The sequence below is a fragment of the Callorhinchus milii genome, unplaced genomic scaffold (genome assembly GCF_018977255.1).
Source record: "Callorhinchus milii isolate IMCB2004 unplaced genomic scaffold, IMCB_Cmil_1.0 Scaffold3, whole genome shotgun sequence".
Lineage (NCBI taxonomy): Eukaryota > Metazoa > Chordata > Chondrichthyes > Chimaeriformes > Callorhinchidae > Callorhinchus > Callorhinchus milii.
In genome coordinates this window covers 90,857,530-90,880,788 of record NW_024704744.1, presented here as the reverse complement: position 1 = coordinate 90,880,788, position 23,259 = coordinate 90,857,530, and the positions used below count along the sequence as shown (strand labels likewise).

The 23,259-nt window shown below is 41.2% G+C and overlaps 1 protein-coding gene across 2 annotated transcripts in view; it reads left to right on the top strand.

The window, feature by feature from the left end:
• The window catches only part of arid1b (AT rich interactive domain 1B (SWI1-like)), a 283,137-nt gene that overhangs the window by 12,556 nt on the left and 247,322 nt on the right, over nt 1-23,259 (top strand). For both annotated transcript variants that reach the window (XM_007905499.2, XM_007905498.2), the window contains exon 2: nt 11,594-11,779. In XM_007905499.2, coding sequence (XP_007903690.2) covers nt 11,594-11,779 — 186 coding nt within the window. The remainder of the gene's footprint in view (nt 1-11,593; nt 11,780-23,259) is intronic.

Sequence of the window (23,259 nt, the reverse complement as noted above, 5' to 3'; positions counted from 1 at the left end):
CTCAGAGGGGACATCGTAGAGGTGTGTACCGTTTTGAATGGGATTGAAAAAAAGTAAACAAAATACTGCAGATACTGCAGTTCCTTACTTTTGGATGTATCAAGACAGTAGAACAAGAAGACAACAACAAAAACAACTTGGATTTATATATATATGATGTATGTTTAGAGTTGTAAAGGGCAATTTCAGGACAGATTTTCTTTACTCAGTAATCAGTGACTTAACAAGTTTGCCAGGAAAGATGGTAGGAGGCAGGACACTGGATATTGAAAAGGGCCTTCTTCATCCAAACCATTCTTGTGAAAAAAGGACGAACTGTATTCATGGATCATAATAATAATAATAATAATCCTTGCATTTGATATAGCGCTTTTCACGTCGGGAGGACGTCCCAAATCATGTTGTTTAGAGGGTGGGGGGTTGTCTGGAGAAGATAATGATGAGAGACATGGTGGACTGATGTGATGCAGTGGGCTAGTACAATCCATCCGTATATAGATAGGAAGACAGAAAAGTATAGAGTCGTCGCTAACCAGAACACACAAAGACGTGAGCTTCAGCAGTAAAGTTAATGCAGTGATGTTAATGTTTTAAGTGCTCTGAGACGCCGTCAACAAGTTGTTGTTGTAATGCATCATCTGATCAGAGTGACACTGCCATGAACTGATGGCCAGTATTGCAAGTAGGTTCCGTGCCCCCAAGAAAGGTGTTAACACCTTGAGGATCAGAGAAAATCAATGGAGAAAAATCAGTAAGAAGTGAATTGATTGAACATCCAATCTTTTTGCTGTATCACCTTTTGTTCAACATAATTTATCCAGGTGTCTGTTTACATGGAGTTAAATACTGTTTTCTCAGTGATACCAGTTGCTTTTTAACTAATGGATTGCCTTCAATTAGTAAGTCTGTGATCCTCTTAACGAAATGATACATCATGCAAACAAATGATTATCAATAACGGCTTTATCCTGTACAGAAAGCAAACAGTTAGGTGGCAGGTGAACAGTGTGAAATCTGCTTTGTGAGACGATCGCTGTTGGAATCACATGGTCAGCCTTTGTTGCCTTGTTTTCTCTCTGCTGCCAGAAGCTATCTATTGCTTTTCAGCAATCTCTCTTATTGGGCACCAATCCAAGATGTTTAAGACAGCCCCTTCTGTGAGCTGTTCCAAACTTAACCTCTTTGACTAGAGTGCCATGACCTTCACATATGTAGATTAGCCATGTGCTCTTTCAATTCAAACTTCCAGCATCAGGAAGAAAAGGCTTGTGAGAATTGACAGGCATTCAATTCACTCTGACCTGCCCAGAGAGTGAGGCAAGGGAGATTAGGACTGACTGGAAAATATGGAAAATGGAATTAGGCGAGCACAGATCTTTCTTTCAGTGGTGGATGTCTTTCTCTTCTGCTCTCTTTCCCCCCCCCATTAAGAAACGGATGTAAACACTTGTTCCTCACACTAGAAGGGACTAACGCACTGAACCTTTCTGTGGTGACTGACCTTGTGGAGGTCAAAAAGTGAAACGTGAGGACTGGAAGATTTTGCTTTAATTTATTTAGTTAACGGATTTTTTTAAAAAAAATGAAGCAGTGCTGTTTATTCTGTTATTTAATTGTTCTTTTAACTTCTATTTTGTTGCATATTCCAATATTCAGTGTAGATTTTTGAATTTGAATAGTTACTTAGTTCGGGGAGAAGAAGAGAGGCAAGAGAGTGGGTATGTATAATCAGGATGATGAGTGTAGTGATCAGCAGCAACGCTTTTGTGTGTCCATAGTTTTATGTTCAAGATACAGTTCTCTATGAACGTAGCACTCTATATAATAATTTTCAGTTGAAACATTTTGAAAGAAGTATATAGTACATATATGTAAGGTTATTGTTTGCACTGAAGAAACATAGGAACAGGAGAAGGCCATTCAGCCTCTCGAGCCTGTTCCAGCATTCTGTAAGATCATGGCTGATCTGTACCTCAACTCCAATTAACCCCCCTCCCCCCGCCCCATATCCCTTGATACCCTGACTTATCTATCCACCACAGTCTTGATATATATTTGAGGTATAATTGAGAGAGCAGAGTTGACTCCTTGCTCTGTCCTAACTAACTGAAGTTGTAGTATTGCTTGTAAAACCAAAAGGGAGATAGGTATTAATTGGAGTGAATTGGAAAGGAATGTAATCCTTAAGACCGATATTTTTATTGTAAGGAGGTAAAATCCATGGAAAGATAGTTTGTATGATGCTTTAAACTATTGAGAAGGTTTGAAAAGATTACTAGGATACTAAGCAGATTATAATATAAAACAGACTGAGTTTCCTTTCTTAATATCTGAACACAGTTAGCTTAGCTGTCTGTCGAGTGTGTTCACTCAACTGAAGATTCATCTTCCAGGAGAATATCGTTGAACGTGTTTCCTGCCAACAAAAAGGAACGGTTCAGTGAATAAAAGAAACTATCAACAGTATAGTTTTGTTTTAAAGAAGAGAAATTGCTGTAGCTGATGTAGATGAAACAATTGTTCAATGTGAGAGACTTCTTAATTTCAGATAGAAGAACAGGATACATCTCAGAAGGCGAATATTCTCTTATGAAATGAGACAGGTTACACTTCTGACTGAGTGGTTACACCTCGAATGAGTACTTTGCTTACATATGTAAAGTTACATCAATTTTTCATCCGACGGCATTCCAAAGGAGCACCAGATTTCCTTTCTTTGATACTTTAGTGTTGCTGCCTGATCTTGTCCCAAGTTTTGAATGAGCAAAGATGAAGGCTTTGAAGATCAATTTCTTGGCACTACTGTTGAATTTTGTCAGGTCTCTCTGTGATGTTGAGTAAAAGATTGGCTTTGTGTAATTAAGGTGACTTTATCCTCACTGCGTTTTTGATGGTGGAGGGATTTTCTACAAAGGAAAGGTAACATCTGTTCTTCCTTTCATAGAAAAATCAGCATCAAAAGCAAATGCAGCTACCTCTGCACTACTTCATTTGGCTCCAGGAATTCATCTCAGTATTATGCCTTAAAAAATGTTCACATTTTCCATGTAAGTTTTTAGTTTAAATAATGAATATATTTTTTGATTAATTTTTTTGCATGCAAGATAGATGGTGTGTTATAGGGAGTGTTTTGTGGATGACCCTGATAACTGTTTCTGACTGGTTCTAAGGGTCTTGGTTTTGCTGCTGTGGTTGCTAGTTGTGCACTGGGCTCTTTCTACTACATTGCTGTTGTGGAGTCCTGTAGCATAGTACTTTAGAGTACTCACCTTGCGAGCGAGAGGATTTGGGTTCGATTCCTGGGCAGGGCGAAACTATGGACAAGTTTACTTACTCCACATGCCTCTGTTTACCTAGCAGTGAGTAGGAACCCCGTTGTTAGTCGATTGCGGATTGCTTTTCCGGGGGTAATAATCCCTTCAAAAAAAATAATAATTTGGTCACTGTTTGACCAAACACATGTTTGACCACAACTGTTTGTGGGACACTGCTGTACGCAATTGGCTGCTGCGATTTGCTGACAAAATGTAGTTAATTCACTTTACAGTATATTCTGTGAAGCGCTTTGAGATGTCTTGAGGCCATGATAAGGTGCTATATCAATGTAAGGATTATTATTATTGGCTTCCACAGCTATGGAGGATGTGTGCACTGTAGGTAATACCTGTGCTATGTGCAAACCCTTATTGGGCAATGTGCAGAAACCAGGTTGCAGGTTCTGCAGAAATTCTCTTGATTACCATTAGTGAGTACATGATCGACTTTGACTGAGTTTTGTTTGCGAAGCATATTCTGTGAAGCGCTTTGAGACGTCTCGAAGACCCAATAAGGCACTATATTAAATGTAAGATTATTATTGTTATAAAACATGATATTACAACACGATTGGTTTGTCGGAGGTAATTCATTGTTGTAGTTCAAGCAGGATGCTGCCCCATGTGAAGGGCACTATATAAATGCAAGTTGTTGTTGTTGGGTGAAGTCAAATTGAAGGGCTGTGGGAATGGAAACAAAGCGAAATTTGGGTGATCAGATGTGAAAAGAAAAATACTTCACATTCTGATTTTGTCCACAAGGATAAAAGTATGGTGTTTCATGATTTGTTTAATCGATTGTCAGTTTGAACATCTCTATTCAGGTAGGAAAACTTTTTATTTATCTTTTATGGAATGATTTCTATTTTTGAGTGTCTTAAGCGGGCCAAATGCATTATTTATGTCGAAGTGTTTTCGTCCTTGATTCAGATTTAATGTGTTATTCATATAAAATAATCCAGTCATAACAATGTAGTAATTGTTTTGTTCAATCTTTTCATGTGTACCAGATGATTTTGTCTGTTAAATAATCTCAAGGGGATGGTCTTTCATATTATTTATCAGTCAATTTCAACAGCAAAGTCTTAATTGTTGAGATAATGGACTGGAATCAATTGCGACACCATTTGTTAAAACTTATATTTTAAATATATTGATCATTGAATTTTTCAATTATAGTAGGAAGGAGGGAAATGTTTATATAATTGGGACAGATATAAGTGTTAATGTCTTCTGGAATAGAAGATGTGAGATAGAATCGTTTGCATAAATGTTAAAAGCTGAGTTGAGAGGCTGGTTCCTGTGTCAACTGCTTATGGCAAGTTATGACCATTTGTGCACAGTTTTGAGTCTAGCACAGAGGGGTCCAACCTTTTGGCTGCTGAGGAGCGGATGCTGCATTTGAGAAAAATCTGCGGACACATAAGCAATATTTAATCCGATCGGCCAGTACTGTTGTTGGGCACAGCTTGAGGCCATGGTGTCCGTCTGCTGATTTCAGTGCTTTGGGACGTCCTCCCGACGTGAAAGGCGCTCTATAAATGTAATTTTGTTGTTGTTGATTGGCCGCGTCTGTGGCCTGATCTGGCCCGTGGGCTGCCAGTTGGACCCCCCCGTATTTCAAACGAACACCAAGGCAAAGGTATTTTACTACTAAGTAAAATTTGAAAGCCATTACCAAGACGTGTCCATTCATGGTTCAGTTTGATTGATGCTCAGCTGTTTTGCTCACCACTTCCAAATGTCGCCTCTCTCAGGTGTTATTCACACTTCGGGTAGTTTGTGTTGGCAGTTACTGGCCGTTGTGGAAGTCCTGCCTGTCCTTCTATTTCCTCATCAAAGCTATTTCTTGCTTTTCTTCCGTTTACTGTTTTTTTCTGCTTGAAAGTATTTGATTTCTTTACTTATTCAATGTTCCCCTCTCAGTTGTCTTGCACTTTGTATATGCACATACTTCTTTTTGTGGTTTTAGCTGTAATTCTCTTGTCTAATGGAGATAGAGGTTACCCATTCTCCTTAGTGCGTAAGAAACTACTCCATGTTAGAAACTTAATCGCTGAGGAATATGGATAACCTCTGGCTCCATTAGTATGTAGTGTTCACTGGCGAGAGGGCAATGGGATTGGAGTGGATTCTTCAACAGGAAGATGATGGGGATTGCTGCTTGTGATGCATTAGATAATAATCCTTGCATTTGATATAGCGCCTTATCATGTCTTCAAGACATCTCAAATTGCTTCACAGAATATACTGTTGAGTAAATTGACTGTATATTTTGTAGGAGAAATTCTGGGTAATAAGAAACCGGCCGAGGGTGGGGTGATCGGCTCACAGAGCTTAGTGTGGAAGAGTTCTGAAAAACCTGCAGCTTGTGGAGAGAAGATTTGGGAAGTCTTGTGAGCTGGGAGTCAGCGCCGTTGAGCCTGAATTTAAAGCATGGATGAGGGTCTCAGAAGCTTGATGGGAGAGGTAGTGGTGAAGCCGGGCGATGTTGTGGAGGTGGGGGGTAAGGCAGAATGGGTCAATGCATGGATGTAGGGTTCAACAGACAGTTGAGGGTCAAATAAGACACCAAAGTTCTGTACCTGTTTGGTGAGTTGGAGTGTGCATCTGTAAATAGTGATGTAAATAGTGATGTCCTCAGCACAAGTGAAGAGGCAGGAGCCAAGCAGGAGGGCCTCGGTCTTGCATGTGCAGTGTTCTGCTCAGCAAAGGCATGGATGTGATTAATAAGGGCTAAAGGAAAGAAAGGTCAGGGTAGTTATAATAAACACGACTGTTTGTGGGACGCTGTTGTGCGCAATTGGCTGCTGCTTTTCATCCACAAAATACAGTTAATTCACTTCACAGTATACTCTGTGAAGCGCTTTGAGACATCTCAAAGGCATGATAAAGAGCTATATCAAATGCAAGAATTATTATAATAAGGAGAATTTGGTTGAGCAGGGTAGCTACACTACACTATACAAATATTACCAAAAGGTTGTTTAAATTTACAGGTGACATCAAGTTAGGGTGTAGAACCAGCGGAGGCAGCCAACATCTTACACAGCAAGCTTGACAGGGAGTGCATTTGGCCTGATCACTAGTGTATTAAGTTCACTACAAGATGAAGCTTATGGAAAGTCAAATAGGAGGCACATGAATTGCTTGGATGGGATGGAACTTACTAAAGAGAAAATTAAAGTGGTTCCAGAGATGTCAGTTATTCATCACTCACCATGTTAAACAGCATGACGTAGCGATAAACCAGGAAAACAGTTCAAATCTGTTGAGTCCTGCTCAAATTGTACACTGTCTGGTCCAGGTGGTATCTGGAGTCCTGCAAACAGTTTTGGTCACAATGAGGGAAGAAGAGAGACAGTTGGTGCAAAATCTGCTCCCCCCCCCCACCCGACTTTTACAGGCAAAATCTGTATTTTTATAATGATAATCCTTGCAATTAATATAGCGCCAGATCACATCTTCGAGATGCCTCAAAACGCTTCACAGAATATACTGTTCAAGTAAATTGTACTGTATATAAATCTAGTAGGTAAAGTCCGATTTGCCAGCAGGTGTGCCGCGATTAAAACTCTCACACAATATAATGCAGAAAAAAGGTTTAATTAAATTACCATATATCCTCACAGGAATTCATTAGATTTGTGAAGTAATTGTTTTTCACTTTAATACTCACCTAATTGGTTGAGCTCAATTCAACAATTACCTTTGTAAAGTACTTTAGCAATGTTATCTTGTGTTTTGTCTTTCTTTAGTATTTACACATTGTCAGTGTAACACGTTAAGAATGTAAGGGATCTTATTTACTGCCCAGTTGTAGAGCTTCTGACAGAATAGAGAAATATCATGGTTTAAACATCACACAAGTTCCAGCCAAGTTCCACTGGCTCTTTAACGCCAAACGGATCGATTTCAAGATCCTCACACTCGTTTTGAAATCCTTTCGTGTCCTGGCACCTCCCTACCTATTCAACCGGCTTACCCCCGCAATCTACCATTCGCTGCCTTTGCTCGACTGGCTCCAGGCCTCCTGTATGTTCTTCGTGTCCTCCGTTCCACCATTGTTGCTGTACTTTCAGCCACTATACCCGAACCTCTGGATCACTTCCACTGTCCCTCAGTTTTGCCCTTTCCTTCTCCATCTTCAAATCGAGTCTGAAGACCTTCCTCTTCGACCGTGCCTGTGTTTATCTCCCTCCGGCTCGGAGTTGTGCTCCGCCACTGTTGAGAGCTGAGGGGCGCTATATAAATGCAAGTTGTTGTTGTTAGTTTCCTGTTTGTATAAATCAGCACTGGAGAGGAGAGAGGAACAACACCACAAACTTTTAGGCTAAGACTTGATAGTAGTGAATTATTAAAATGTATCAGCTTGGTCTGAATGAGCTTCTGGTTGGACTTGTGTAAATTAATAAATTAAATTACGGGAACTCCAGGATAACAAATTTGAAATTTGTAAGGTCATGGGGAAAGAGCGGAGAAGTCGGACTGATTGGGTAGCTCTTCCAAGGCACACGTAGCTGGCACAGGCATGATGGGCTGAATGGCCTCCTTTTGTGCTGTGACGTTCTATGACTCTTCAGGAGCTTGGCTTGGAACTTTCCTTGAATCTTTGCATTATTGCCATCACAGCCTTGTAATTCAGTTTGTTTTGTGATTTTTTTTATAATAATCATTACATTTAGTATAGCACCTTTCAGGTCAGGAGGATGTCTCAAAGTGCTTTTCAGGAAACACTGTATGGTGGAGTGACTATTTGTTTTGTAGCATATTTTGTTAAGTTTCACCATGGCATCGTAATATAATCCTTGCATTTGATGCATTTCCATCCTATCATATCATTGAGACATCTCAAAGCGCTCCGTAAGATATTCTGTAAAACGGTGTGACGATTGGAATTTCAGAGATTGCAGTTAAGGCACATTGTTGGGGTAGAGGAAATTTTGCTCTATTATATTGTCCGATATCTGACCTGGGAGTGCTTGTTATTGACTCGGTGCACAATTTGGGAATGATTCCATTTCCCAGTATTAAAGTGTTTCACCTTGATGAAGTCAAAATGTGCTTAACCTTTAACTGCCTTTGTATACTCTCACTCTTCATTCTCATCTACCTTGTGGTTCCTGAAACCTCAGCGCTCAAGATTTTTCCCTCAGGTTAGTGCTGCCTCTCTCTTTCATTCTTCAGTTTAGTACTAAACAAAAGTGGTTCAATTTTTTAATGTTTATATGTCTACATTCTTTTGTGTCCAAAATGAACAGCTCTAGAAGACATTCTTAGTATGCTGAATGGAAGCTTTGTTCCCCTGAGGCGTGTATTAAGCAAAAAAAGTCTGTTGTATTTTACTATCATAATAATGAAGCACCCTTGAAAACTCCAGAGTAGACGGGGGAAACCCTTTGTTTAGTTTTTATGCTTCAACTGTTTAACGTTTCCTAGTTCCAAACACCACAAATCTGCTGAAACGGGAAGAGATACCAATAAAAGAGAAGGTGCGTCACTTGAATATTCATCACTGTGAAGTCTATGGTTCCAGTTGAACCACTGGAATGTTTAGTATCCTTTACCTTTTAACAACAACTTGATTTATATAGCACTTTTCACGTAGGGTAATATAATCCTTGCGTTTGATGTAGCGCCTTATCACGTCTTCAAGAGTCTCAAAGTGCTTCACGGAATATACTGTAAAGTGAATTGACTGTATTTTGTGGCTGAAACATGGCAGCCAATTGAGCACAGCAGTGTCCCACCAACAGTCGTGGATTGAGTGACCAAATTATAATTTTTTTGAAGGAATTATAATGTCTCAAAGTGCTTGGAGACTGCGTGCACAGACTGAGTGTACACTCAGATCTGCTTTGAGACTGAGTATATAGACCGATTGCGTTCTCGCACCTGGGACACTGCCCTATGTGAAAGGCGCTCTATATGCAAATTGTTGTTGCTTTGAGAGATGGAGTGGAAACCTGAGGAAGGTGGGAAATAGGAGGTGGAAGAGAGTTGACCCAAGTCACAGTTGAACTCGTTTTTTTTTAGAAGCACTGAAAACCAAGAGGGAGGGTACAAGGTTGAGGGATTCTAAGAAGTAGTTGCCAAGAGCAAGGATATAGTGGCTGAAGGAATGGTGGGCAGGGGGATACAGCAGTCCTGAGATTGTGGAGTGAGGGTATGGCTGGAGGGGGAATTCAGAAAGTCATCCCATTAGGGACCAGGGAGCCAGTGAAGCCTGGCAAGGATGTGGATGCTGAACATGCAGCACTTAGTTTAGGAGTTTTGTTTTAAATAATTCTGTTTTATTCACATTTATATCCTTTGAAAATAAGAGATTGGTTTTGCAGATGTAATATTCCACGAAAGGAAAGTAAGTGTATGTTTTAAAAACTAGAAATGTTTTTTTTTCTGAATTGCTGAATCTGCAGTGTCCTTGCAGACAGAGATAAAGGGAGGTTCAAAGTGCCCTGCATGGCAGATTATGCAACAAAAGAACTTCACAAGAAATACTTGGGCTAATGCGATTGTCAGATGAGTTGTGTGTAAGGAAGGAAATTGACAACTGCTGAGCAAATCTGGACATCTGAGTATGTCAAATGTATCCGAGTTTGTGATCTACATTTTAGTGGATGATACATTTATTGAATGATCACAAAGTAGGTCAGAGGTCTGGAGTGCTTCACTGAGCTGATTTGAAGAAGGAATGAGGTTCAAGTTTATGAAGGACATTGTTATGAGAGTGGTAAACTCCATCCAATAATGTTGTTCAACAAAATGCTAACATGCTATAATCTCATCTTTGTTTTTTAAAAAAAACCTCCAAGACAATATTAAGAGAATTATTTGTGGATTTTGTTTTTAATATACACAAAATACCATTGACAATTACAGCATGACGTTTATTAAAAAGACGTGATATTACATTCATTGTATAATGAGATTGTCATTCATATCTTCACCATGTTACAGCAACACTAATGAAGGTTGTATTAGGTGTGTTTTGTTAAAGCATGTGCCTTGATACTCTGTGCTTATGATGTGATTTTAGTGCTATATTCAGCTACAGACTATCGGAGAGCTGGTCTTATTTAACACGGAGACTGCTGGCACCAGGAGTCTACTTTGCTTTACTTTACTAGGTAGAATTCCTGCCAGTAGCAAGAGCACAAAAACTACTGCCATGTGCTTTTATTTCTTAAGTTACCATTTTTTCTCGATTTCTAGCTACGGACCTTTGCAATTTGACCAGCTGCAAAGTTGAAAACTCATTAATCATCAGAGGCGAGGCGAGTGCGCCAACCACTGAACTACAGCACATGTGGAGTCCTGTAGTTTAGTGGTTAGAGCACCTGCCTCACAAGTGAGAGGACTTGGGTTCGATTCCCGGGCGGGACGAAACGTTAGGCAAGTTTCCTTAATCCACATTCACCTAGTAATAAGTAGGAACCCAGTTGTTAGTTGATTGGCGATAGCTTTCACACAATTGCATGTATGTGAGCGTGTTGATGTGCAGCTCTCTGTTGCCATCATTTGTATATAGGATAAATTACACTGAGCCAGCACCTCAGGGTATTGTTAAGGTGCGTGTAATTGAGGTTGTTCTGCATGACACTACAAAGTATAGGTAGGAAGAGAGAACTGAGGGCTTCACTGTGAGAGTCCCTATGAGTTGCAAGAGTCCAGGAGGAGCTGGATTGGGAGATTAATATGTTGGAGGATCTGAGTGAAACGAGGGTTGGCAAGGACTGAAAAATCATTCATACAGCTGTATAATAGTTGTCATTTGAGAGTTGCTCTTGAACGTTAGCCACATCCAGGTGATTGTCAAATATCCTCCAATTAATTATACATTACACTGTTGAGGATTGTTGCATTAGTAAAGAAAGTTTTTTTTATATAAATGTAATAATAAAAATAATAATCCTTGCATTTGATATAGTGCCTCATCACGTCATAGAGACGTCTCAAATCACTGTATATTTTGTGGGTGAAACGCAGCAGCCAATTGCACACAGCAGTGTCCCACAAACAGTCGTGGATTGAGTGACCAAATTATTATTTTTTTAAGATAATTTTTGAAGGGATTATTACCCCAAAAAAGATGTGCCATTCGGCTAACAACCAAGTTCCAACTAACTAGGTGAAGAGAGGCTGTACAGTATATTCTGTGAAGTGCTTTGAGACGTCTCAAAGACTTGATAAGGATTATTATATTCCTTCATTGTTGTGCTTTGCACATATTCCAGATTTCTTGGTTAATAATTGTCTTTATTTTGCATTGCTGATAGGCCAATCCAATGGAACAGATGGGTATGAAGAGATATGGGATGAGCAACAATCCTTATTCACAGCAGCAACAGAGCGGACCCTATCCTGGGCAGCCATATGGGCCTTCGACAGCACAGCGGTACCCAATGGGTATGCAGGCCAGGACCCAAAGCAGCATGGCAGCAATGCAGTATCCACAGCAACAGGTAAACCCAGTATGTCAAGCAGGTGGGAATCTTTGAACGTGACAGGTGAAACCGTTTTAAAAATCATATGAAATAAAAACAAAAGTTGCTGGGAACATTCAGCAGGTCAGGCAGCATCTATGGAGAGAGGAAAGTGAGTCAACGTTTCAGGTCGAGGTCGATGATCTTTCATCTGAACTCATTTTTATTTCAAATTTCCAGCATCTGCAGTATTTTGCCTTTTGCCTTAAAAATATTTGAGATCTCTTCACTCTGTCTTATATAATTTTTTAAAAATCTTCCTGTTAAGTGCTTATATGAGTAAATATGGAACCCTGTTTTAAGAGATACAATTCCCAGAGCTGAGTAACTGAATCCATCCTTTGTGAATTAGCCTACAGATTAGACTACTGTAAATATTGTAGGTGTAGAACTGAAAAAACAAAGAAAAACTGAATCTCATTGAGAACTTCAGATTTTTCTCAAAACAGAGAGGAAGTTCATTAATTTATGAACTGGGTCATCTGATTCCTTCAGTCTCAGAGTCTGTTTATGAATTACTCCTGTTGGTTTCTGTAAGTTGGATTCTGTAGATCAGCAGTTTTATTGTCTCCTTCCTGGCAGGTTTCATGATGCATAGAAGCTCTTTGTTGGGTGATTCACAGACTGAAGGATTACCACTTGTGACTCCATCCATCGAGTAACAATTTATAGATAATTACTAGAAAATAAATTCATTTATAAATATAATGGTATGAATTGAGGGTACAATATCTTGGGATCTTCATGGTATCCAATGAGAATAATGGGAATGGATTGTTTATTGACGACCCAGCTAACCATACAAGTGATATAATTAGGCTTTATCTGAATCTTTGAATAATTTCAAACATTGTAAGGGTAACTCAAATCAGTCCTCCCAGTATCATTATGAGCAAAGCACACGTAAGAGTCCTGTTGTTTAGTGGCTAGAGAACTCGCTGGATTCGTTTCCCAGACAGGGCAAAATGTTGGGCGAGTTTCCTGACTCCACATGTTTCTGCTTACTTAGCAGCAAGTAGTTGTAATTGTAACTGCAGTAAGTAGTTGTTATTCGATTGGTGGATTGTTTTTCCAGGGGTAATAATTCCTTCAAAATAACTTTGTTGGACACTGCTGTGTGCAATTGGTTGCCTGTTTCGCCCACAAAATGTACAGTATATTCTGAAAATATACAATCAATTTACTCTGCAGTATATTCTGTGAAGTGCTTTGCGATGTCTGGAAGACGTGATAAGGCGCTATAGCAAATGCTATAGAATACTGGGGCACACGGGACTCTACCCTGGCCCTTGCAGCATGGGAATGGGGATCGGTTCTGCATTTCACTGGAGTAGGGACAAGTGGAGCCTCATGTATGGATCCATTCATTGATGCTTGACATCTTGGCTCATTATATCACTTTACTCTTGTGAATATATTTACCAATGTGAATTTGAATTTTTGTTGAGTGAAATTTGTCAGGGAAATAATGATCGTTTCTGCTGAAGGTTTTGGACTGCAGAACAAATCCTGATGAGAGCAGAACTGAAAACATTCCAAGGTGTAAACAAACCGCTGATAGAAAATGCCTTCAATCTAGATCACTGATTTACTCAACAACCACAATAACAGCAACAACAACTTGTATTTATATAGCGCCCTTCACACGGGGTAGCGTCCCGGAGCGCTTGACAGTGGCAGAGTCTGACACAGAGCCAGAGGGAAGGGGGAGGTGACCGTAAGCACGATCAAACAGGAAGATCTTTAGGTGAGATTTGAAGGTGGGGAGGGAGGGTCCAAGGTGGAGCGATTGAGGGAAAGAGTTTCGGGGTGTAGTGGCTGAAGGCAAGACTACCGATGAAGAGGGACAAACAGGAGGCTGGAGCCAGCTGAGTGGAGGCAGCAGTAGTGTAAATGGGGGGTAAGCAGGTCGGAGAGGTAGGGAAGCGAGAGAGCATGAAGGGATCGAAAACGAGTGATAGGATCTTGAAATCGACACCTGCCTCATAAAAAACACAAGCTTTGCTTTTTAACATTTACAATGTACAATGCATTTTTCTTAAAAAAAAGATCAGTTTTGACCTGAAAGTCTGGATGTGTATTTTACAAAAACACTTAAATTCAGATGACCTCCCTCCAAACTTTGACAACTCTTACACTGACTGATCAGGAAACTAGTGGTGGGGAGAGAAGAAAACTGATAAAAAACACACAGATGTAATCTACCCGGTGCTCCCAATCCATATGTTAAATGGAAGTTGTGGAGCAAGACAGTAAGAACAGTAGAAATATATATATAATAAACCAAAGGTTATTTCCCCTGCCTCCACGTGCAGTCTCTACCTAATAATGTGTGAGAATCGCTGGAAATGTGGCTTTCCCACTTTGCCCCCAAGCTTTGAATCTGTACTCCTGCCCTCCCAGAATCAGACCAGTCAGTAGGAATAGAAAATCTGGCAATAGCCTAACTCATTTGGCACAGCTCCCAAAAAAATCTGAACCAAGATATTTAGGTTTTTTTTTTAAAAAAAGGCCATTTGTGGAATCCTGTAGCTTCGTGGTTAGAGCAAACGAGAGGACCTGGGTTTGATTCCCATGCAGGGCGAATTATTGGACAAGTTTCCTTACTCCACACGCTTTCCTTACTCTGTTTACCTAGCAGGAAGTGGGAACCCTGTTGTTAGTCAATTGGCGGATTGCTTTTCTGGCTGTAATAATCCCTTCAAAAACATATACATATAATAATTTGGTCAACCAACCCACAACTGTTTGTGGGACACTGCTGTGCGCAATTGGCTGCCACGTTTGGCCCAATAAATATATTTTCAATTCACTTTACAGTATATTCTGTGAAGCGCTTTGAAACGTCTCGAAAACATGATAAGGTGCTATGTCAAATGCAAGGATTATCATTACTATTGGAAGGTAAAGTTAGGAAAATGTGTTCTGCGTTTACAAAATGAACTATAGTGAACTGCTTCCTTAACTCTCTGTACTATACCCATTTCAGTGTTTTGGGACCTCAACTAGTTTGAAGACCTGCACACAAACTGCCAAATCCTTACATACTTTGACAATATTGGCTGGCCCAATCTCTTCCCCCATCTCTACACTTTTTTTTTGTTCCTGCCTATAAGAGGGACTTGCTCAAGTAATTGCTGAAGAAATTGTAACTAAAAATCCATTTTTAAAACAAACTGCAATTAATTTCACATCATGCTTGCCCACACATAGCAATTTTTAATTTGTCATGATTTCTTCTGTTCTCCTCAGCCAGATGGGGGAGGGGAAGTGGACACAGACGCTAGTTGCCTATTCCTGATTGGAGATTCTTAGATACACTCAGTTTGGGGATGTGCTTCCATAGAAGGAAAGCATACCTTTGAGGAGGGGCAGAGCAGAGCTGAACGTGTGCCTGTTTTACTGAAATATTATTTACTGGGAGTAGAGATATTTGGTAAGCAAAGACTGCCAACAGGGAATAAATGTTCAGATTTCCTGGCACAGTGACTGTGCATTGCACTCTTGACTGGAGATTAGTAATAATGGCAAGAATTGAGAGCCCCAATCAGCAGTGTGATTCCAAGGCCTGGCCTGGAGACAGGATATTGGCTTTCTGTTGTTGGATACCATCCTCTGTTGCAATACTGATCTGAGGATGCTGATTCAGGGCCGAAACTGGCAGCGTCTGCTAATGTTACAGTCAATTGGAAGTGGAAACACTACTGTGTGCTACAGGAAGCAAGTTTGAGTACTCGCCAGGGATGTGACTGTATTCTGGTACTGATAATCTATTCAGGTTATGTTCCAGAACATGGCTCCCTATGGCCGAACGGATTGATTTCAATAATAATAATAATCCTTGCATTTGATAAAGCGCTTTTCAGTCTTCTAGACATCTCAAAGCGCTTCACAGAATAAACTAAAATGAATTGACTGCATATTTGTGGGCGAAATGTGGCAGCCAATTGGGCACAGCAGTGTCCCACAAACAGTTGTGGATGAGTGACCAATTTATTATTATTTTATCTTCTTGGGATTATTATTAGGCAAATGGAATAAGGAAACTTGCCCAAGATTTCACTCTGCTGGGAATCAAACCCAGGTCTCTCAGCGCTCTAACCGCTGAGCTACAGGACTCAAGATCAAGATCCTCACACTCATTTTCCTGCCTCTCTGAACTGCTTCCTTCCCCCCCCCCCCCCCCAACCCACTTCCCACTGCCTCCTCTCAACTGGCTCCGGCCTCCTGCATATCCCTCGTGCTCTCCGTTCCACCATCGGTAGCCGTGCTTTCAACGCCCTGAAACTCTGGAACATTCTTCCTTGAACCCTCCACCTTGCCCTTTCGTTCCCCATCTTCAGGTTACGTCTGAAGACGTTTCTCTTCGACCGTGCCTACAGTCATCTCGCCCTCCCCCTGGTTCGGTGTTGTGCTCTGTCACTTGGGTGAGAGGCACTGTATAAAGGCATATTGTTGTTGTACACTATCTGGTGATCATAATTGTTGACAAAAGTAACTTTTTAGCAATATAACTGCTCTGTTCTGCTCAATTTATTATTTACTGACTGCAGAGTTTCCTGATGACTGGTGCAAACGACTGCAACTTTGTCAAAATAATTATACCACAGTAATTAAGTTGTTAATATCTTCAGGCATTAACAGAACAGGATTTGGTGGAAGTCGCCAACTGTTTGTGTTCACAGACACAGAACTGAACAAATAAAATTCCACCAATTGGTGCCCGTGATCAATAATATCATCTAATACCTGGAGTCATTTGAAGGCTGTCTGTTTTGAGGATCCTATAGCTTGATGACTTAATGCTTTGATGACATTGTGATCACTCCAAGGTATCTGTTCTCTATTATCCTTGTTTACCCCCATCCACGTGATGGAAGTATTGTCTAAGCGAGAAAGTCACAAGGTTGACCTGTCCTATGTTTCTTGTCAGTGGTGCTCTGAACCTGGCCATTTGGAGGCAGGATGAAGGTTACAGATTGACTGGTATCCCTTCTAGGGCAAACCATTTATACTAACATACCGCATCAGGAATTACGTGAGAGAATTGCGTGTGGCTGCTGTCTGGCATAGCACATTAATGTTGTACCATCCAGTAGCACCACAGGGGCCTTTCTTCTGGAGATTCAAGTAAATAGATTGGCGGATCGCTTCCCGGGAATAATAATTCCTCCAAAATAATAATAATTTGGTCACTCAATTAACGACTATTTGTGGGACACTGCTGTGAGTAATTGGCTGCCGTGTTTCACCCACAGAATATACAGTCATTACACTTTACTGTATATTCTGTGAAGCACTTTGTGAGGTCTCAAAGATGTGATAAGGCACTATATCAAATGCAAGGATTATAGTTGTAGCTAAATAAAAGCAGAGGGGACAGAGAGGCACCTAATTGCCAGGTGGTTTCACTTCCGCTTTCCCGAACCAACTTCATCATTTCACACCTGGTTCCGTGTGAGTTCCAGAAGCAAATAATAATAATAATCCTTGCATTTGATATCATGCTTGATCACATCTTCGAGACGTCTCAAAGCGCTTCACAAAATATACTGCAAAGCGAATTGGCTGTATATTTTGTAGCGAAGCGCGGCAGGAATTGGTGGATTGAAATGACAATTTATTATTTTTTTGAATGAATTATTACCCCAAAAAAGTGATCCGCCAATCGACTAACAACCGGGTTCCTATTTACTGCTAAGTAAACAGAGGCGAGTGGAGTAAGGAAACTTGCTCAACGTTTCACCCTGCCCAGGAATCGAACCCAGGTCTCTTGTTTGCGAGGCAAATCCTCCAATCACTGACTGAGCTACAGGACTCCACGGTGACCTACAGTCGAAATGATTGTACTCGGCTCCAAATGATCTACAGTCATACCATTTTGGTAGTAGGCGTTGGAACCTGGGAACTGCTCTGAATGAGACTGAACGACAATATACTGGGGTATGCTGGTGAAGTAAATGGGGCTATCATTGTTTGTTTACATCTTCAACATGACAATCTATAAACTAAAGCAGGTATTGGTGAGCCAGAATCTCTGGCAAGATTCCTTCCAACACGAGTGAGCACAAAATGTTACACCAAACACAGTTTTAATGAAGGCACTAATAGATTTATTATGGTGCTATACAACTCCTGTTTTTTTAAAAAATCAAGATATGAAGAAGGGAGGAAAACACTGCAAGATGCAGGTTGGTGAGTGATTAAGTTACAGTATCACCTTTCTGAGACTGAGAACTTGTCATCAACATAAGAAATATTATAAATGCACAGCAGTAGAAAATCTAGCTTTAAAATAACTAGAAGTTGGTTTTCATTTGGCTTTCACTCATATGTTGAACCTACACAGACCTGATACGTTTCTTTAAAATGAAAGCAGTGATGCTAATGTATCCTCCTACCATTATCAGAGGTTGCGACTTTCAAATGAAGTGTTAAACCGAGGTCTTGCTGGTTCAGGTGGATTTAAAGATCCTACGACCAAAGCAAATTTCCCCTGATGTCCTGGCGAACAGCCCTTTCCCCATACCTGTAGGTGTCCTAAAGCTTAGTGGTTAGAGCACTCGCCTCACAAGCGAGAGGACCTGGGTTTGATTCCCGGGCATGGCGAAACGTTGGCAAGTTTCCTTCCTCCACATGCCTCTGTTTACCTAGCAGTGGGTAGGAACCCAGTTGTTAGTTGATTGGCGGATTGCTTTTCCGGGGTAAATAATCCCTTCATTTTTTTTAAGTGATTGGCTGTCAAGTTTCGCCCATAAAATACGCAGTCAATTCACTTCTAAGTTTTTCTGTGAAGCGCTTTGAGACGTCTCTAAAGACAAGATGCTATATCAAATGGAAGGATTATTATTTCCTATGACTCGATATGTGTCCCAACACTTTCTGGTAAGTGGGTATGCAGCAATGGGGAAAAACACATAGCATCATGAGAAATGTAGATTAGACCCGTCACCACTTGCGCACTTACCGGTTTGTTGAATTACACATGTGTGGTGTAGATTACTACAACAACAACTTGCACTATCGTAGCGCCCTCAACTCAGGGTAGCGTCTCAGAGCATTTAACGGTGGCGGAGTTGCAGGCAAACTGTAGAATTGGTATAAATCGGATTTTATACCAATTCTACACTTTGCCTGCAACTCAGACTTCACGTAAGTCATATGAAATGTTATGGTCCTGACTGATGACTTGTGTGAGTTTCACTTTACTGTACTTAAGCGAGTTTTAACAAATAAACTGACAGTCGCAGGGGTTGGAACCAGAGCCACTCTGTCACACTAACAGCTGCTTGCTCTGTGCAGGCACAGTGTGTGCTGGTGTAGGGCCTGGGCTCTCCTGGCCACAGCACCCCCTAGTGGCCCTGGAGGACACATGCCTATATAGTTACTCTTGATGAAGAATCACTCACTGAGCTCTTTTCCTGTGGAGTGATGATATATGAGGAGTTTACTATAATTATTCTGTGAACAAATTTCTCCTAGATTACCTATCTGCTAACTATCTTAAACCGATGACGTCTCCTCACTGATTCACCAACCAGGGGAAATCATTTCTCCATGTTGACTGTGAAGACCCTTCATAATTTTAAAGATGTCGGTCGGGTCACCCCTCAACTTTCTTTGTTCCAGTAGAAAAAGTCCCAGTTCCAAGTCTCCGTTCATAGACCAAACCACTCATCTATGGTGTCATCCTAGTAAATCTCCTCTGTATCCACTCTATTCCTTGATGACTTTCCTAAAGTGGGTGATCAATACTGGCCACAATATTCTAACAGCAAAGTGCAACCTGATTTCGAATTCGATCAAAATCCCATACACTTATCAGCAGAGGTCATTAGGTAGAATAGGGATCAATTGATAATTCTCACCAGCCCAGAATAGGGCACCAAGGAACTGTAGGAGCCATTGCTGCTGCCCAGCTAACTCAGTACATATCGGCAATCAAACCTAAAATTGGACACTGCCTTTACTACACTAGAAATTTGGGAGTTAGAATTTTTATAGTTCCATCAGATTATAAGTTTGAGCCTAATTTTAATGCATGTTTTTCATGTGAATCGTTGTCTCCACACCTTAATCTTCTGATAACAAGAAAGAGCCAAATAGTTTAGCCGGGGGCTGTGTATCCAGCACTTTGTTGGAAAATTAGTTGAGGTTGGTTACCCTTTGATTATTTCTCATTCACTTGCTTTGGCTTTCTTCACCTCCTTTTCCTTTTGCTGTTTGAGAATTGTCAGACAGTTTGGTGGGGAGGGTATTGGAGATGTAGTATATTATCTCCAGTTGGTAGTGTATTTGTTTGCAGTCCAGGTACCCTATGCTGCTTGCTTTGTGCCAGTTCCTTAGCTCTGTCACTGAATCAGCAATTAATCAGCTTGAGATTGATGTCTCTTGGATTGGAGTTGCTGTATGCACGTGGAGTACTTGCATTTTTGCATCTAGCACATTGAATTTGCTTTTCAAAGTAGGTCTGAAACCTGGCTTGGTTACATGTGAGGGTGTGTTTACAAAAACAAACCTGATAATGGTACATTTTGAGGCATAGGGAGCTTTAAAACGCTACAGAACTCTAGTCTATTGGCTAACCGTGTGGCACAGAAATTGCATGTGTGCATCTGAAAGATGAGTATCCCTGTGAACATCAGAGTCTGCAGTGAGTCTTTCTTCTCCAGCTGGAGTGGGTTACACAGCTTCCCCACTAATGTATAATGGAAGATGTTTTTGCACTGTCTGATTCCTGTTGAAGCTTGAATGTTTCTCCTGCAGTTTGGCTTGGAGGCACAGGTGGATCCTCGCTGAACATGTTCTAGCAGGTTTTTGTTGGTGGTAACGGGCTGTCTGCTTTCCTGCACCTGGCCTGAGCTGCTGTTTGTGCAATGGAAAGGAAACCCTTTTGTCTGATGTAGATGACTTGTGAGTATAAACTAAAAAAAGTTATTTTGTTCCGGTATAAAGTGTTAATAATCCTCCTCTTAACAAATCTTTTTTTCCAGTGCAGGCTGCCTACTTTTACACAGATGATTCTTTCAGAATTTGGTCTCTTTCTAGTCTCTATTCTCGTCATTTTTAAAGTAGACAACAATGTTAACAACAGAAATGAGCAACGTGAATTTTTTTTGACAGAATGAGAGTGGAAGAGAAAGGTCAGAGAGTTCTGTGCTTTCTCTACACACTGGGGAAATGATGCTTAAGAGATGTTTGAATGCCATGTGTCCCAAGCGCTCTGGGTGAGGGACACTATGTAAATGCATGTTTGTGTTAACTATACCAAAGTGTAAGCTCCTGTTGCTTGCTGGCTGTTGCATGTTACAACAACAACAACTTGGATTTATATAGCGCCCTCCACGCTGGACGGCGTCTCCGAGCGCTTCACAGTAACGGATCCCGAGGCCGAGTCAGCAGGAGGGGGCGGAGCCAGGGGGAGGGGGCGGAAGGTGACCAAAGGTGACCAAAGGTGCGGTTGAAAAGAAAGGTCTTCAGCAGAGACCTGAAAATAGGAAGAGAGGGAGTGAGGTGAAGGAAGTGAGGAAGGCAGTACCAGAGCCTCGGGGCGTAGTGGCTGAAAGTACGGCCGCCGAGGGTGCAGCGGAGGACTTGGGGGGGGGGGGGGGCGCGGGTCAAGGAGGAGGCCAGAGCCGGAGGAACGAAGGCAACGGGCACTGTTGTGAAGCGAGAGGAGGTCAGAGAGGTAGGGGAGTGCAGAGGGGTTGAGGGATTTGAAGACAAGGGCGAGGATCTTGAAATCGATCCTCTCTGGGACAGGCAGCCTGTGCAGTCTGGCAAGGACTGGGGTAATCGTGGACCGGAGTTTGGTGGGGTGAGAATACGGCCGGCAGAGTTTTGAATAATCTGGATTTTGTGGATGATAGTGGAGGGGAGGGTGGCGAGGAGGGCATTGGAATAGTCCAGCCGAGAGGTGACAAAGGCATGGACCAGGGTTTCAGCGGGAACGTCAGTGGTTGTACCAGCCCATTTAGAACCCCATACTGTATAGTAGGAGGGTGACTGTAGATCTGTTTTATTGAACAGTTCATTTGTTTGCATCTTAGAAAAAAATAGCATTCTTACTATTTTATGTTTTATGAGTTGAGTAAGTCCAGTTGCAATGTAGGGAATATTTTAAAGTTTCATGGATGCGCTCACACACAATTAGAGAATCAGAGAGTGACAAAGTGACAAATGCACACAGACTATTATCTGCATTGTTTTTCTTGCTTATCTCTCCTTGGGGAACAGGTAAATCAGGTCTCCTTGGAGCTGAACTGGCTTCAAGGTGACATGTCTGGCAGTGGAAAGTCGGAATCGAGCCAGCCCTCTGTGACGGTCTCTAGTCCGGTTCCTGAGCCAGGAGGGTCCGCAGTATTCCAGGGCACTGCTGCTAACAACACAGCCCGGCCCGGCTAATCAACAGGACCTAGAAGGGTAGACCAGTCACTGGGGGCACGGAGTCATCCCACTCAGCTCCTATTAACTATGCAAGCCAAAGCTCTAACGGGTAGGGTGGTCCTAGCTGGACAAGCAATGGGAAAGCTTGCTGGACAGCAATATCAATGGCAAACTATGTGGTTTTAGCTGGTTAGATTCCAGCAGTTACCCCAACGCACACTCTGGGGTCACCAAGACTTGGCTCTTGCCAACCTGCACCTAATACTTTGCTAATACGGCATTAGGTAAATAGGATGCATCCCTCCAGGGAGAGAGTGCTCATTCCGTTCCAACAATATATCTCTCGAATTTCCATGTGTAGATGGGATGCAGCGAAATCTCATCTTGGTTTGGATACTCTTAAGCACGGTGATGAGTTTCCACATGTGTCAGACATCTGGCTGCCAACAAAACAAATCACTGAAGTTTCTCAACATTTGAGGCAGCCTAATCTTATTGGACATGTCAACATGGGTGAGATTAAAATCTTGCCATCTAGAGAATTTCAGGCCTGATAACAGCTTCCCACCACAACAGCAAATCAGAGCACTAGTGTCCTACAGTGCTCTCTGTATTTCTAATCATAATTTGTTCTTAATATCCACTTTTTAGAAATTGTTATGTAATATAGCACATAACTTATTCTCCCAGTAAAATCTAATAATTCACAAATGTGAACACATTTACAGTAGGGTCATGTTATAATAAGTAACATTGGTGCTCAAAGGGAAAGCATCGATTGGTGTCTGCATCGATTTATCCTTCAGGATCTTAACCTTTCATTCTAGAGGATTTAATAAATCTGAAAGTTTATTTTTGTCTTATTTTTCTACAGATTTGCATAGCAATAGACAAAAAGCCAAAGAAACTATATCTCTGATTGTACACTTAAGGCTTTATGAACTGATTCCAACATGTAGTAAAATAGATATTTTTAAAACACTTTGGAAGTCTGAGTCGGTCCTGTTTCGTGATTAAGTTAATAACATTGTTGGCTTGTTGCATGTGTTCCGACCTTAGGCATCTCTTGACAC